Source organism: Sinocyclocheilus grahami, unplaced genomic scaffold (assembly GCF_001515645.1).
Source record: "Sinocyclocheilus grahami isolate Dianchi unplaced genomic scaffold, SAMN03320097.WGS_v1.1 scaffold240.1, whole genome shotgun sequence".
Taxonomy (NCBI): Eukaryota; Metazoa; Chordata; class Actinopteri; order Cypriniformes; family Cyprinidae; genus Sinocyclocheilus; species Sinocyclocheilus grahami.
The window spans coordinates 1533615-1549324 of record NW_015505419.1 but is presented as its reverse complement, the minus strand read 5'-3'; the positions used below and the strand labels follow the sequence as shown (position 1 = coordinate 1549324).

The following is a 15710-nucleotide window of genomic DNA, read 5'->3' as shown; positions in this document are numbered from 1 at the left end:
CTGCAATATAACAAAGAGTGAAAAATTGAAGGGGGTCTGAATACTTTCCGTACCCACTGTATATATAGTTTCAGTTAACGGTTATTTTATTTCAAGTAATGAAAATGTTTTTAATGGTTTTAATTATAGTAGTACAGTATAAAAGCATATACACTACCAATTAAAACATTTAGGGTAAGATGTTTTTTAGGCATTTATTTGATCAAATATATAGTAAAAAAAACAGTAATATTATTACAATTTAAAGTACCTGTTTTCTATTTTAATATGTTTTCAAATGTAATTTATTTCTGTGATGCAAAGCTGAATTTTCAGCATCATTACTCCAGTCTTCAGTGTCACATGATCCTTCAGAAATCAATCTAATATGCTGATTTGCTGCTTAAGAAATATTCCTTATTATTATCAATGTTGAAAACGATTGAGCTGCTTAATATTTTTGTGGAAACAGTGATAGATTTTTTTAGGATTGATGAATAAAGTAAAAACAACAGCATCTATTTAAAATATAATTGTAATAAAATAAAATCTGTTCTGTAACTTTTGACCAATTTAATATGTTCTTGGTGAATGAAAGTATTAATTTCCCAAACTTTTGAACAGTAGTGCACCTTTTCCCAATAATATTTTACTAGTATATATATTAGTGTTATTAACATACCTGTATTGGGACTAGAAGTGAACCGTGATTGGTGGAGGGCCTGCAGGAGAAGCCAGCTGATTCGTTTCTTATTCCCCACCTGGAGGATGGTACTGATGACATCATTGAGTCCGAGCAGAGGGACTCTGCCTTTAGAGGTCAGGTAGGATAGGACGAACGCTGTTTTTTCAACATTAGCCTGTAGAGGGAGCACAAAAATGGGGAGAACTGTGTTGGGGATCTGTTGATTTAATGTCTCTAGCCACTGTCAGCAAGTAATTTAACTTGTAAATTGCTCTGGAATGGTTGTTACATTACATGATAAATTACAAAACAGTGGAAGCTGTCCTGTGCTCTTGCCATGAATTATGATTATCATTAATTATCATGAAAGGAGAAGAAAACCTTCCATGGATGAAAGCGTAACTATTCATCACTGCAAACAATTATGCATGCATTATATTTGAAGAGAACAAAAATGGACTAAATTTTCTTGCATAAAATTAGCCTCGTTACTAAAATGAACAACACATTTAGAAAAACAAAAAATATTTCGGGATCCTTTTAAGAAATGTTGCCTGGAGGCAGAATTGTGTAATAATGGAAATGAATTAATGAAAGACTTTGCTGATGCCAGAACATCTAAACTAAGTGCTGCTAATAGAACTAGCTCCTAGCTTAACAACAGTATTAAATATATATTTTAAAAGTAAACAAAAAACTGCAATAATGGATCCAATAATAATGTCCATAGTGGGTGCATCCATTACATATATACACATAATATATCATAAATGATTGACGCATAGCCTGGGAAAACAGCTTTAAATATTATATGCACTCAATTTTTTTTTAAAGCAGGCATATTTGCTAATACAAGAAGAAGATGGAAGCACATGGTTAGGGACAGACCAGAAGGCATCTTCATGAAGAAAGATTAAGATAAAAAAAAAATTCATGAAGATATACAAATAAAACACTTCCTTTCTGCAGATGTGTTATGAAAATGTCTATAATGAAAAATCAGCAATTCATAGTTAAATTTACTATTTACATGTTAACGAAAAACAGCAGGCATTTCATTTGGATATTCAGTCATCCCTCAGTCATTATTAATCTTTTTTTGCCTTTTTATGCGTCTTGTGCTTGAAAGTGAGTAAATGGGTTCATTACCCTGAAGCGAAATAGTATGACTACATATCATGATGAAACATTTCAACACAATCAGATTTATAAAGCTATAAATCACAAACATTTATACCTCAGTGACTTTGACTATGCGGTCTATCTCAGTGTCGCTCAGTTCAGACAGACATGAACACGTGGCTTCATACAGGTCCACCTCACCAGCCTACAGAACGACACAAAAATATCACTGGACAGCAGCAGAACTGGCTAAATGTTGAGTTCTTAGTCAACATGTTTGATTATAATACCGGTATATTATCAGGTAAGAGGTTATAGATCTTTTCAGTGGTGGAGCACAGGGCGGTCCAGCAGTTTTGTGGCGGGTTGGGGACCGCCATGGCTTTGGCCAGGCCGTGCAGGATGGACAGGCACAGGGGCAGGCGCTGAGGACGTGTGTCAGGCACAAACTGCTGGACTGCCAGACTGTCCACATACACCTGCAGTTTGTCTTCAGCCACGTGCTTCATCCAGGAGCTCAGGCACTCGTAGAGAGAAACCCTAGTGCGGATCTGTGGAGGGTAGAGATGTTGATAAAATTAAGAATCAGAGCAGACTGAGAGAAAATTACAAAACAGTACGACATTTTGAAGCCAGAAAGCCATGATGAACTTCTCACAGATGATAACACAATGAGATAATTAGCTTCTAATTGCTACTTTACTTTTAAGCGTCTCTGAAAGTAACATTTCAAAGCTTTCAAAGGGGATAATGTCTAACAAATTAGCCAAAATTAGATTTAGTAAAAAAAAAAAATTATTTTGCTCAATACTGAGATCACAATATTTAATACCATTAATCATTAATTTTATTGAACTTTTTTTTAAGTTGTCTTTGTAACAGTGGACTTCCTTGAACTAAATATAATTGAACATAAAAACAAAACAAATAAAATAAATGTGAAAAAATTTATAAATAAAATACATTATCTATCTATCTATATTTAAATAAAAAAATAGCTAAAAATCATCTGTAGTAGTGTACTTCCACAACTTTCTGAAAACTACTGAACATTTATTCAACATACAGTATAAAACATGACAAAATATTATTGCTTTGAACAATAATCAGTTGATTACTTCCTTTTCATAATTGCTGGAAGCCATAATTGTAATGGAAAATGAAATTCGATTAAAATTACATTTAATTTGCTGTGGTATTCTGGGTGGGTGTTAGGTGATTTCTTACTGGTCCAGCTCAAAAGGTGCATTTGTGTGAAAAAGTTCAATACCAAAAAGGGACAGTGACAATTAAATGGTTAAATACTAAAATATCTTATTTAGTTTAGTTTAGTTTATTGATTTATAGAGCACATTTAAACATAACAGATGTTAAAAACCAAAGTGCTGCACAGGCAATATACAACAGGAATTAAAGCAAAATAAAAACTAGACAGCATACGAAACGCAACCAGTGAAAAGCCAGCATTACAACATCAACATGTCTGTATGAAGACACCAAAGAGACAGATCTGTGTGACAGAGACATGTTTTATACACAGAGAGAAAGAAATACTCACACTCAGGCTGTGAACCAGGGGAGGCACAAGCCAGATGCCGAGGAAAAGTGAGGCACTCTGGGAAGACTGGGCCTGACTGGCAGCTAACGCTAAACAGTGATGCTGCACCTCCTCACCTATGACAGGCACAGGACTTCAACATCATACATCCTCAGAAATGACACAATAGTGTATTATCTGCAGAACACTAGCGATGATGATGATGAAGAACAGGAAGCTCACCAAAGCCCAGTCTCATCAGCGGAGAGAGGATGGCGCTCCAGTTGACGGGAGGATACTGGAAGCTTCCACCGACCGTCCCTAAAGCGGCCAGCACCGTCTTCACTAGACGTGGAGGAGTGAACTCCGGTCCTGTACAGAATCACAACATCAGTAAGCAATGGAATCACTTTTTATTAGATATGAGATATTAGCTTTAGATAGTGTGTTACCTTTCCTTCCTGCTTCAGTGATGAAGTCTACTGAAGCTCGGATGACACTTTTCTCTGGGAGATAACCAAAGTCCAGAGGAACTGTTAAAGTGGGATGAAAAAGTATGTTTGATTGGTCTTCTTCACTGGTGAATGACCATTCGCACAGTATCACTAATTTATATATTATTTAAGTTTTATTTATTTTTTATTATTAATATTACTTTTAGTAGTAGTAATAGTAACAATAAAATTAATAATATATATTTTATTTGTTTTATAAAATGACATTATTATTATTAACAACAATTCTTATTATTTTATTATATTTTATGGTATGAAAGGTTATGATGTAATTTATTAATGTTATTATTTATTATTATTTTATAATATTTCTTTTATTTAAAAACAGTTATGATGAAATAATCATTATCACTAACTACATCAGCAACAAATATAATATTAATTGTTCTATTAGTTTAAAATATTCATTTACATTTTTTACATTATTTTTATGTTTTAAATAATATTAATATAAATTTTCTTCAAATAAAAAGACTTTAAAATTTTGAATTTTAGATTATTATTAACATCAATAATAATTAAAGTAAAATTAACATACATGTATTTATATATTATTTCATTTTAATAAATGTTATTATTTAATTATTATTACTATTATCATCAACAACAAAAAAGACAGAAGACAGGATATATTGAATCTCACCTGCGGTTCGGCTGTGGCTGCTGGACATGTGAGCCAGATGCAGGTGTCCAAGCAGACATGCTCCATTAGACTGCAGACCTATTGTTCCCGAAAAGGTGATGATCTAGTGTGGAGGATGGGAATGAGAGCAAGACAAAAATTAAATAACTTACTTCAAACCATTGTTTTACTTCCCGTATATATTTTTTACTTTATTTTTGATGTATTTGAAATGCATGATTTCTAACCTGTGTAATGGCTCGGATGACCTCGTTCAGTCTGCCCTGCTGTTGTGAGGACTCCTCTGATTCACTCTTCAGCTAATGGAGATAAAAACACACTTCCTGAAGGTCAAAGGGTTCTAGGACACAGTAAAAGCCTCTGAATATATGGCAGGGGTGTCAAGTTCAAATTAACTGGAGGTCAGTAGTCAGGGTTGGTGTTTTCCATCGGGGGGACAGTTCAACAAATAAAACAGATGCATGAATTAAAAGTGTTTTACAATCATTTAACAACACCACGCTATTTAAAAAAAAAAAAAAATTATCAATACCTTTATTCCGAAAACATGCATTAAATTGATCAAAAGTGACAGTAAAGACATTTATAATGTAATAGAAAATCATTTCAGATAAATGCTGTTCTTCTGATATTCATCAAAGAATCCTGAAAAACTATTATGGTTTCCACACAAAATTAAGCATTAAACACCGATAATAATAATAGGAAATGTTACTTGAACAGCAAATAAGCATATTAAGATGACCTATTGAATTTTAATTTTTAATTGTATTTTACAATATCACAGTTTTTACTGTATTTTTGATTAAATAAATGCAGCCTTGGTGAGCGTAAAAAAAAAAATATATATATATATATCTTACCTACAATTCTGTTTACATTACTGTTTAAGCATAGAAAATAATCTATTTGATTTATATTCTAATCTATTTTAATAATCTATTTAACCATTAAACATGTAAAAATTCAGCTTCAAGACAAGTTGTAAACCTACTCATTTTGCTTTCACTAATGAAAAGTAGTACTCTCCAATGTTTAGTGAGCAAAATTACAAATGACATAAATCCAAAAAGTTGTTTTCACATTTAGGATTATTTTGACCCTACAGTACCCTCATGTGGACAGCAACTGTTACTACTATATTCAAGCCTACAATCACCTTTCCTCAGCAGTTAACTTTTACAGCATGTAGGTTACATAGTTGCTGAGATCTACTTGCTTACCTGTACTTAGGGTACTACACTGTACAAAGTTACTACACAGAGTTGAACTAAAAAGAGAACAATCGGTTTTGAAAATCTTGTTGGTTGGGAGGGGGGGGGTTGAAACTTGGGTTTAAGCAAGTTTCGATCTGAAAGGAACAGTCACCAGCTAAATGAGCTGCATTCAAGATTTGAATTCAAGAACGAATCAACTGACGAGGGCGTTTGAATGCGCCGAAATGTGCTTTAAAGTATTTATTCAGTGACTTTAAGTCGCTTAAAGACACATTAACACAAATCTTTTCATCTGTGGGGCGGCAGAGTAATCCGAGACATTCACAAGGCTCCGATTCACACTGAGAGAAAATCCTTGCAGACCGCTGTCAAGTCCCACTGTTACTATGGCGACATTTCCTGGCTATCTTCCAAGTATGGTGGCATTTGCATTTAAAAAGGCGAGACAGCTTTTGCTGTGTGTGTGTGTACGAGTGTCTGTAAGTGGGTGGGCATGGAGGAGTGTAATTTGCCACACAAAGAGCAGCCTGGCACAGGTGTGGGTGAAAAGGGCAGTGCTCATATGAGACTGGCATTTAACTGCTATTACTAATGGCACCTCAACATATGATAATGGACTTAATGTAGGGTAATATACAAGAAAGTGATGTTTTGTGATATTTAACATTCACTAGGATCGGGGGAAAAAAGAGCTAGCTGTAGGAAGCAAGATTTATTACACTGCTAGTGTGTTATTTTCAAGTCTTGCACTGAAGGTACTGAATGCCAACATGTATATTTTAAACTGGAACTGTGTCTAGCATCCTGCCAGGTACAAATACAACACAAGGCTTGACACAAGCACCAATTACACATTAAATTACCTGAATGAGAGCCATCTCCGATCCCACTAATGCAATCAGTCCGTTGAGGGCAGACAGCCTCTGCATGGTGGGACAACCCTGGAGAAAGGAAAAAATTACAGTTTAGTGTCTCCCTCATGAAAGCGGAGATCTAGTGTTGATGCCTGAGCTTTCTAGATCAGCACTAAGACAATGGGAAGAGAAAGACTTAACTGGACTTGTACCTTAGATCAGATCCTGATCCATAATTCACTTACTGTGGCACAACAACACACGGTTTCTTACTAGCTAGGAAGATAAACTAAAAAGTCCACAGTCCACTGACATCTTTTTTTAACCAAAGCAGCATTGGTATGGAAAATAAAGTGGTTGTCCTACATAAAATGATGATGAGCATGCTTTAAAAGCATACATGAGGTTAAAATATGTTTAACATATGGAAATAACAATACATTTTGAACCACATCACCTCTGCCAGCAGTATCTTTGTCCAGGCAGCCAGCAGACGAGGTTGGATGTCCACTGCTTTACCATGACCAAAAGAAGAGAGTCCAAACACTGTCAGTCCCAATGCCAAAGCAAAGCCCGGTGTCTAAAAACACAAACAAATGCCATAAAGTGTGACTCAACTATTTAGTTTTTAATCAGTCATGCACAAAAACACATCAGAAATATCTAACAAAATACAAAACCACACTTACTTCTAAGATCAAGCTTAGTAGCTAATAATTTAACCATAAAAGTATTTTTAATTAGCATATGATTATTCTTATAGCAGTCAATTTCAGTTCTCACCTGTTGGCTCTCCTCTGTGAGGGTGCGAAGTGTGTTCATGCTTTCCTCTGCCTTACTGGCCTCAATAATGCCTGCACTAAATGCTGAAACTCCAACACATGCCACAGAATAGGCCAAAACCTGACACCCGACAGAACACATAAAAACACAAGAAATGTTCAGATGCACAAAAATGACTGCCACTGAAAGTTTTTAAGCAGCAAGTGATGGAAAAAAATGTTGTGCTTTCACTGCATGAAAAGAAAAATTCATGTGTCAATTCATAAACATTGTTCAGCTTAAGCAGGAATTCCCACACATTTTTCATCAGCCAAGAATATTTTCATTTCCATAATACTTCATATTCGAGATTTTAAGTTTTTATATTAATATTTTCAACACATTTGTGACCCTGGACCACAAAACCAGTCATAAGTGTCAGTTTTTCTGAGTAAATAAGCTTTCCATTGATGTATGGATTGTTAGGACAGGACAATATTTGGCCGAGATACAACTATTTGAAAATCTGGAATCTGAGGGTGCAAAAAAATCAACATGCTGAGAAAATCGCCTTTAAAGTTGTCCAAATTAAGTTCTTAGCAATGCATATTACTAATCAAAAATGAAGTTTTAATATATTTACAGTAGGAAATTTACAAAATGTCTTCATGGAACATGATCTTTTCTTAATATCCTAATGATTTTTGGCATAAAAGAAAAATCTATAATTTTGACCCATACAATGTATTTTTAGCTATTGCTACAAATATACCCCCGTGACTTGAGACTAAAGTTTTGTGCTCCAGGGTCACATTTGCATGTTCGCGGTTCACTGATACTGATTAATGGCCACGTGACATGCAAGTAAAAAAAAAAACCCGCATCATAAAACGTTTTTTTTTTTTTAAATAAGCATTTTATTTTGATTACTTTTATTTTAATGTTTATTATTATTATTCATTTATTTTAATTTCATATTTTTATGATTTTATTCATTATTATTATTACCCCCTGCAGTTCCCTCATGAACCACCAGGATTTTGTGATCCTTGGGAAACTCTGAGCAAATGTACAGTAGAAGAGGCAAAATATCAAGCCATTTCTCCACTAAAGATTCCAAACATCACCTGACAACACCACAGTCAATATGGTTTTACCTCCTGCAGCATGCGGCTCATATTGCTGCTGTCCTGCAGGGTCTGCAAGAGTCTGTCCAGCATGAGAGACACATGCACACGGTCCCGCTCAGACTGACTACTGCTACTGAGAGAACTGAGTACCAACCCAACACCTAACACACAACCAGCACTGAGAGAGACAAAGAGCAAACAAACATTTAAGAGTCTATTAGTGTACAGGGGGAATGAAGAATATACTGTAGACAGATACAAATGATTAGACAGACTAACTTATACTCCAGATTGGGATTAAAGCAACAATCTTCCAGTCGTTCCAGATGCTTCATAAGCAGCTCTGCCACTGACTGCCCAGATATATCACTGCAGTAAGCATAAAACAAGTAAACATTCATCAAACATGATATAGCTATTAAAATTGTCTGGTGACAAGCTGAAATTCTGTTTTATGGGCAGACTGAAGTTATGGTATCACTCAGCACACACCTGACTCTCTCGTCATGCAGCCACGCTAGAAACATGCCCAGAGCCAGGCCGCTGTGAAACTGCAGTGCCTGAGATTCGTCTGCGGTGGGCGATCCTGGCAGTCCCGCCGCTAGAGTGCCCAGGATAGCGGGAACGTTCTCTCTGCGCGAGGTCACCAGCACTGGCACCAGCAACGCCAGACCCAGAGCAGCACAGGAGCGCGCGATCACACTCGCTGTGTTCTCACCGGAGTAGGAGCGCTAAAAAGTGTGAGACAAATAAAATGATGTCACATTTGCGCGATAATACAAGGGGGGGAAAATCAATATGCGCTAATAAGGTTTAATTTTAGTTAATGATTAGTTCATGAATTACACTACTAATCAAGTCTGGGGTTGGTAAGATTGTCTAAAAGACGTTTAATGCTCACCAAAGCTGCATTTATTTGATCAAAAATATAGTAAAAAACATGTATTGTGAAATATGTTTACAGCTTAAAATAGCCAATTTCTCTTTTAAAATATTTTAATCTTATAATAGCAAAGCTGAATTACTCCTGTCTTCAGTGCCACATGATACTTCAGACATCTAATATAATATACTGATAATATTTTATTTTATTATCCTCAATGTTGAAAACAGTTTTGCTGCTTATGTATTTTTGGAAACTGTGATGCATTTTTCAGGATTCTTTTGATGAACAAGATCAAAGGAGCATCATTTATTAGAAATATTTTGTAACAATATAAATGTCTTTATTTTCACTTTTGATCACTTTAATGTGTTCTTGCTGAATGTAAGTATTCATTTATTTAAACAAATAGTACTCCAGGCTTTTGAACAGTAGTGTCGGCATCATGAATCAAAAATGAACAATACTTTTGTAGGTTAATGTTAGCCTCTACATATACACTAATACATTTCAAGGTGTCAACATTAATATATTTTAAACGTACATGAATTAACAATAAACATTAGTATATTCATAAAATAACATTAACTTATATTAATAAATGCTGTAAAAATGTTAGTTAATGATTCATTAATGTTAATCAATTGAAATATGTTACCAATATGGCATTACTACTTGTTGAAAAGTGAGAAAGGTGCAGTATTATAGACTTCAGAGCATATACTTTAATAAAACAAAATATTTAATAGATTTCAAATAAGGTGCAGTGTATACCACTACTGGAACCAAATGGATACAGTCTCTAAAATTAAATAATTTCTCAAAAACCCCACTCAAGGGAGTTACAACTCACATGAATGAACCATGGGAAGACTTGTCCTTTAGGGTTACTGTTACTGCTAACAATGCTGAGCAGCGTGTCAATCACCATCGACAGCCAGTGAACTGTGGGAAGGATGTCCGGACCCACCTACGAATAGAAAATGACAGTTTATTGGAAAGTTTTCCCTTGAAAAGGAATGAAAGAAAGCCAGGAAATGCTAGGCAGTCGGAAAACAGAAAAAGTAACTGCTCTGGGGGCCAGATGCATAAACATAGTCACTATTTTAAGATTGTGTCTAGTTTGACTAACAAGAAAATGGTAATCAGTCTTACTTTTTGGATTCAAATTAGACTGGTCTACATTTTTATGTAACTGACTTTAAAAAGTTATGACCAGTCTTGCAGAAAAAAATTAGGTGGCTACCTTTTAAGTCTATAGTCTAAACATTTTATGCTACTAGTCATGGATAAAGCTGCATCTCACCTCAAGTCCACTTTCAGACTGTGTAGGAAGGTTGCTCTCATATCTGGTTAAGACGACAGCCAGGCCACTTAATGCCAAGATAGAATTACCTTGAACAACCGGACTATCTCTGTCATATTGGAGACAAAATGATAAAACATGAATCTGCATACAGGCTGATTTTAAACAGAACAATGCTGCAGCAACGCTGAATGATTACAATCATCGATGCTGAAAACAAGCCTGAAAATGTTAGTTGAGTAATTATAAGCTTACATTTAATCGATAAAGCACTGAAAAATGCTTTCCTAAGAGACTACAGTGAACAAAAGCAAACTGCAGATTCGGAATATGAAGTCCTCGGTTTAATAATAAAACATTTAGAAAAGAAAAAAATCAATAGTTTAGACTTTTAGCTTTGAAAAGATGCTTGTGGGGGGAAAAAACACAAAGAAAAATAGAACAAAACCAAGAATATCAGCAGCTTTAGTAACTCACTTGGCGGCAGATTTGACAACATCAGTCAGTTGGTCTCTGACCCTGAGGAAAGAGAGAGAGAGAATGAAAGAGAGAGAGATACGATTTAAAGTGCTCCACAGACTGACAAGAAGAGCTTTCATCTCCTCAGGCAATGATTTAAGAGCTCAGGTACCATTCGCACGGCTACGTACCGTACAAGGGCTCCCAAAAGTCTGAGACCATATTGAAAATCTGGGATTCATCCAATTTAAACATGGAAATGCTGGATGATTTTAAAACATTTCAAGTAATGAATCTTAAATGACAGAAAAATTGCAATTCAATTCAAATTTTAAAAGGTCAGGTGTTCTTGCTTTCACTGAAAAACAAGACTGTCTTGAATCATTCTCAAATCATGAAGGATCACATGATCTTCAGGTTTTACAAAAACTAATGGAGCGAACAAGTATTTTTCAAGTATAAATACAAGTATTGTATTTTTCCCTCAAACTGATGTGTTTATAAAAGTCTTTAAATTAGAGAAAAGCATAGCAGAATCATTTTCTCTAGCAGTCTCACATTTTTGACAAGTCTAGCTCATTTCCTCCAGCTTAAACCATCTTTAATTGACATCTCTTTCTGCGGGGGCAAAAGCTGTAACCCTACAATCCCAGTGGTCTCATACCATCCAACCCTCCCAGCATGCTTCAGGGCACGTGACCACATACGGACTGCCCTGAGCTCCCAGGAGAGGAATAACTGTATTACACAAAGACTGCGGAACAAACGAGAATTCGTGATGCCATGGGGAATGAAGTTCTGGCTGCCATCTGAACATATTATCCCATCAATCACTCATGGGCTGACAGGCCATCAAAATGGCGTCCTGTGGGTTGAGTTATGGTGTTCTGCCAGACTGAATGGTTATGCGATAGGGCATATTATGGCGAGAGACCGTGTGAACAATAACACATGCCAACAGATTTACATTGAAAGATTATATGAATTTGTGCAATGGTGATGTGCATGCATTTGTACGTGTCTTTGAAATGTCAGTCTCCATTCAAAGGCTTTTCAAAGCAGCTGAAAGGCCAGAGCAATCACAATTCAACGGCTCTGGATGGTTTGACACAAGCAAGATGTATAAAATAATACCTTCACATTCCTCCCTATGGTGCAAAGCTCCAATTACACTTCAGTCTTTAGAGGCTTTCATTATAGCGCAGCATTCATCTTGACAGTTTCTGAAAGTGCTAAGCTTTTTGTGCTAAAAACAATGAAATATAAAGCATTACAAGAAGCTGTTTATTGCCAGCTATGACGTCTGTGAGTCTTAGGGGTTCATCTGAACTATTTAGGGAGAATCAACGTACATACTGAGCAACTTTTTACATTTATAGCTTATTTGCATCTATTAGCCTTTTTAAAAAAACTACATGTAATATATCTATGTAAGCAAAGTGCATTTTTTGTTTGTTTCTTAAAACAACGCCAGCTTATGTCATGGTGAATCAATATAGGATGCATTTTTATTAAAACTTTAAACTATATCTGCTCTTACTGTGTTAAAACCTTTTCAGGAGTGTGCAAATGTCATTGCATTCATAAAGGCATTCATAAGAAAATATCTGCAAGCAAATCACGTTAGAGCTGCTTAAAACTATTCTGAACCATTTTGTAATGACTTTCAAGCTACTCACTGCATAAACATCTTCAACTAACTTTTGACAATCACAAAGTGTGTATATATACACAATACATTTTGTTTTATCATTCAAAACCTAACAAAAAAGACTGTACATTAGAACAATGCACAATTCTTAATATTAAGCCTAAAATTTGTATTAATGTCACTATTGACAAGGATGGCATGATCTTCAAGTAATATCGGTCTTTAAAAGCAAGATATTTAAAGTGTACTTAAAGTATACTTGCAATAGTTCCACTTTAGCACAATCAAATATAATTCAGTATATCTTTTGTTGGACTTCAGTACTACTTCCACACAATTAAAGCACATCAAGTACAAAACGAGTTGTTCCAGTTTAGCAGACTTTAAGTCAGGGGTGTCCAAACTCGGTCCTGGAGGGCCGGTGTCCTGAAGAGTTTAGCTCCAACCCCAATTAAACACACCTGAACCAGCTAATCAAGCTCTTACTAGGCATACTAGAAACTTGAAGGCAGGTGTGTTGAGGCAAGTTGGAGCTAAACTCTGCAGGACACCGGCCCTCCAGGACCGAGTTTGGACACCCCTGCTTTAAGTATACCAGTTTAGTACACCAAAAGTACTATTGCAGGGTATTTTTATTAAGTACATAAATATGTAAAAGTATTTGCAGTATACTTAGCATGAAATAAATGTACTTCAAATACATTTTAGTATATTTATTTTTCAATAGGGACAGAAGCATTTTCTCTAGTAGTCTTGTTTAGACCCCGCTGTTTAAAGTCACGATGAAGTGAAAATTCACACCTGTTTTCTAAATTTGTATTATTGATCTTAAAATCTGTGCATATGATTCTTTTTTCACCTTGTACTCTAATTCTTAATAAATTATCACAATTTGATCTACCAGTGAAATTACAGATTTCTATCTGGTGACTTCTCCAATCGTTTAATTATTACAATTGACTGAAATCTCACATTCAATCGATATGTCTCCATCCAAGGATGGATATAGAAGTACCCTGCATTTATTTTCTTTTTTCGATTACCCATTTTACTCGTATGTATTTCAAAATTTGAAAGAAAAGCTCTGTTGCTACTTATGTTTCATTTGCAATTTTAACACAAACCTGGATGAGTGAATCTTACCAGAGCCAGGCATAGTGCTGTTTGTACTGCAGTTCCTCCGGGCTCCCTTTACCCTGTTTCTGTAGCATCTCCAGCTCTGCCTTTCGACCCTGGACAATTATTACATCTAATTTAATCTCACGATTTATGATCTTGATTATAAAGCTAGTCTTCTTCTTATACATCTGATTTGGGGGTTTAAAAATCCCACAGAATCACCTGGAGAGCTGCATGGTAAGCCCGGCTCATGAAGCCCCGCCAGGCCTGGGGCAAGAGCAGAGAGCGATGCCATTCAGACGGCTGGATGTTCACCTGAGAGGAAAAGATTGGAAAAAAGTGACCATGAAAAAATTTTTCAATTGTGAAGTATTCATATATTCACAATTATGAGAAATTTATCTGAATACTGAATTTTGAATCTAATGTAAAACACCAATGACAGAAAAACTCTATGGAGCCAGATCGGCCTCAAAAATAACACATTTGCAAAACAAAATTCATAAATGCACAGCACAATTTACATTTACAAAACATTTCCCCAAATGCTCACACAAATGCATCTTACCTAAATAAATTTAAAATGTTTACACAAATATGTATATATACATTTCTTGAATTAATTTCCATCACACATTTATGAATAATGGTACATGTATTTATGGATCGTTGAATCTGCATTTGCAAATCATCACACATGCGTGGACTGCTTTGAATTTGTGTGTGGTATTTTTGAGACCTTCCTGGCAGGTTAAGATTCATAAATATCTTTTTTTGGAGGATGTTCCGTTCAGCCAATCGCGGTGAGCTTTTAATCCACCAATCAAAACGCTCTTTACTGAACAGACTCAAGAAGCTCAACGCTGCGCTTAATACAATTTATATTATATATAAATATATTTAATATATAGACGTAACATTTTTCTTAAATATATACATGTGTGTGTATTTATATATGCATAATAAATATACACAGTACATACACATCTACTATGTAAACAAAAACTTTTATTTTGGATGCGATTAATCGCGAATAATAATTTGACAGCACTAATATATATATAGATATAGATATATACAGTATATTATCATTCATTAATAATACACTCTTCTCATTTTGGGGTAAAATGTCATTTAAATTTAAATATGATTCAAGTCTTTAAGTTTCACCCAAATAAGTGTGTGCTGGAAGGTACCTCATGAATAAGGGTGGCTAACATTTGTTGATAACTCCGCCCTCTGCTTACAAGGAAGCGGGTGATTGGACGTCCATCTTTGTCAGTTTGAACAGGAAGGTCATAACAGAGTAGAAGCCCAGCTGAAACACACCAATCAAAACCCACGAACTGTATGTTTATTTGAAACATTTAACTGGACAAATACAGAATTTCTACTTCAGTTGTGACAAATATGCATTAGCTATAACAATTTCCAAATGCTTTATTATTACCCTCATTACAAAGCTAAATGACTCTTGTACAGTATATGTACCTGCTAAGCCAGGTTTTAGACCCGGCTGCTTGTTCTTCTCATAAGTTTTCAGCATAAAAGAAGGAATTCCAGATACAGTTTTTCCCTGGTCAGTGCGCAAATTCCCTCCACTCAGAGCTGAATGGTACACGCCACGGGGCATTTGGTTCATCTCCTGCCTGACTAGAGCTGTTAGGAAGGTCTCAAGGGCTGCATTAGAAGACAAAACTCATGAATTAAGTAGGTTTTTGTTAAAGGATAAACAATACAAGTCTATAATATATTCCATATTGTGTAATTTATTCTAGTCTTTGTTGTGGGTTTGCTATGTTGCATTTTGCAGTACATTACACTGAACCACACAGCCTCAAGTTTTAT

General features: G+C 35.3%; 1 protein-coding gene across 1 annotated transcript in view; it reads right to left on the bottom strand.

Annotated features, from left to right (window-relative positions):
* Window positions 1-15710, bottom strand: part of LOC107597894 (focadhesin) — a 47474-nt gene that overhangs the window by 2703 nt on the left and 29061 nt on the right. The window contains exons 19-39 of the mRNA XM_016289098.1: window positions 15354-15542; window positions 15059-15180; window positions 14085-14177; window positions 13887-13975; window positions 11111-11152; window positions 10634-10742; window positions 10181-10297; window positions 8937-9175; window positions 8724-8813; window positions 8472-8622; window positions 7336-7455; window positions 7010-7132; window positions 6562-6639; window positions 4709-4780; window positions 4482-4584; window positions 3776-3856; window positions 3567-3695; window positions 3345-3460; window positions 2077-2337; window positions 1902-1991; window positions 662-839 (exon numbers count right to left, since the gene is read on the bottom strand). Coding sequence (XP_016144584.1) covers window positions 662-839; window positions 1902-1991; window positions 2077-2337; window positions 3345-3460; window positions 3567-3695; window positions 3776-3856; window positions 4482-4584; window positions 4709-4780; window positions 6562-6639; window positions 7010-7132; window positions 7336-7455; window positions 8472-8622; window positions 8724-8813; window positions 8937-9175; window positions 10181-10297; window positions 10634-10742; window positions 11111-11152; window positions 13887-13975; window positions 14085-14177; window positions 15059-15180; window positions 15354-15542 — 2592 coding nt within the window. The remainder of the gene's footprint in view (window positions 1-661; window positions 840-1901; window positions 1992-2076; window positions 2338-3344; window positions 3461-3566; window positions 3696-3775; window positions 3857-4481; window positions 4585-4708; window positions 4781-6561; window positions 6640-7009; window positions 7133-7335; window positions 7456-8471; window positions 8623-8723; window positions 8814-8936; window positions 9176-10180; window positions 10298-10633; window positions 10743-11110; window positions 11153-13886; window positions 13976-14084; window positions 14178-15058; window positions 15181-15353; window positions 15543-15710) is intronic.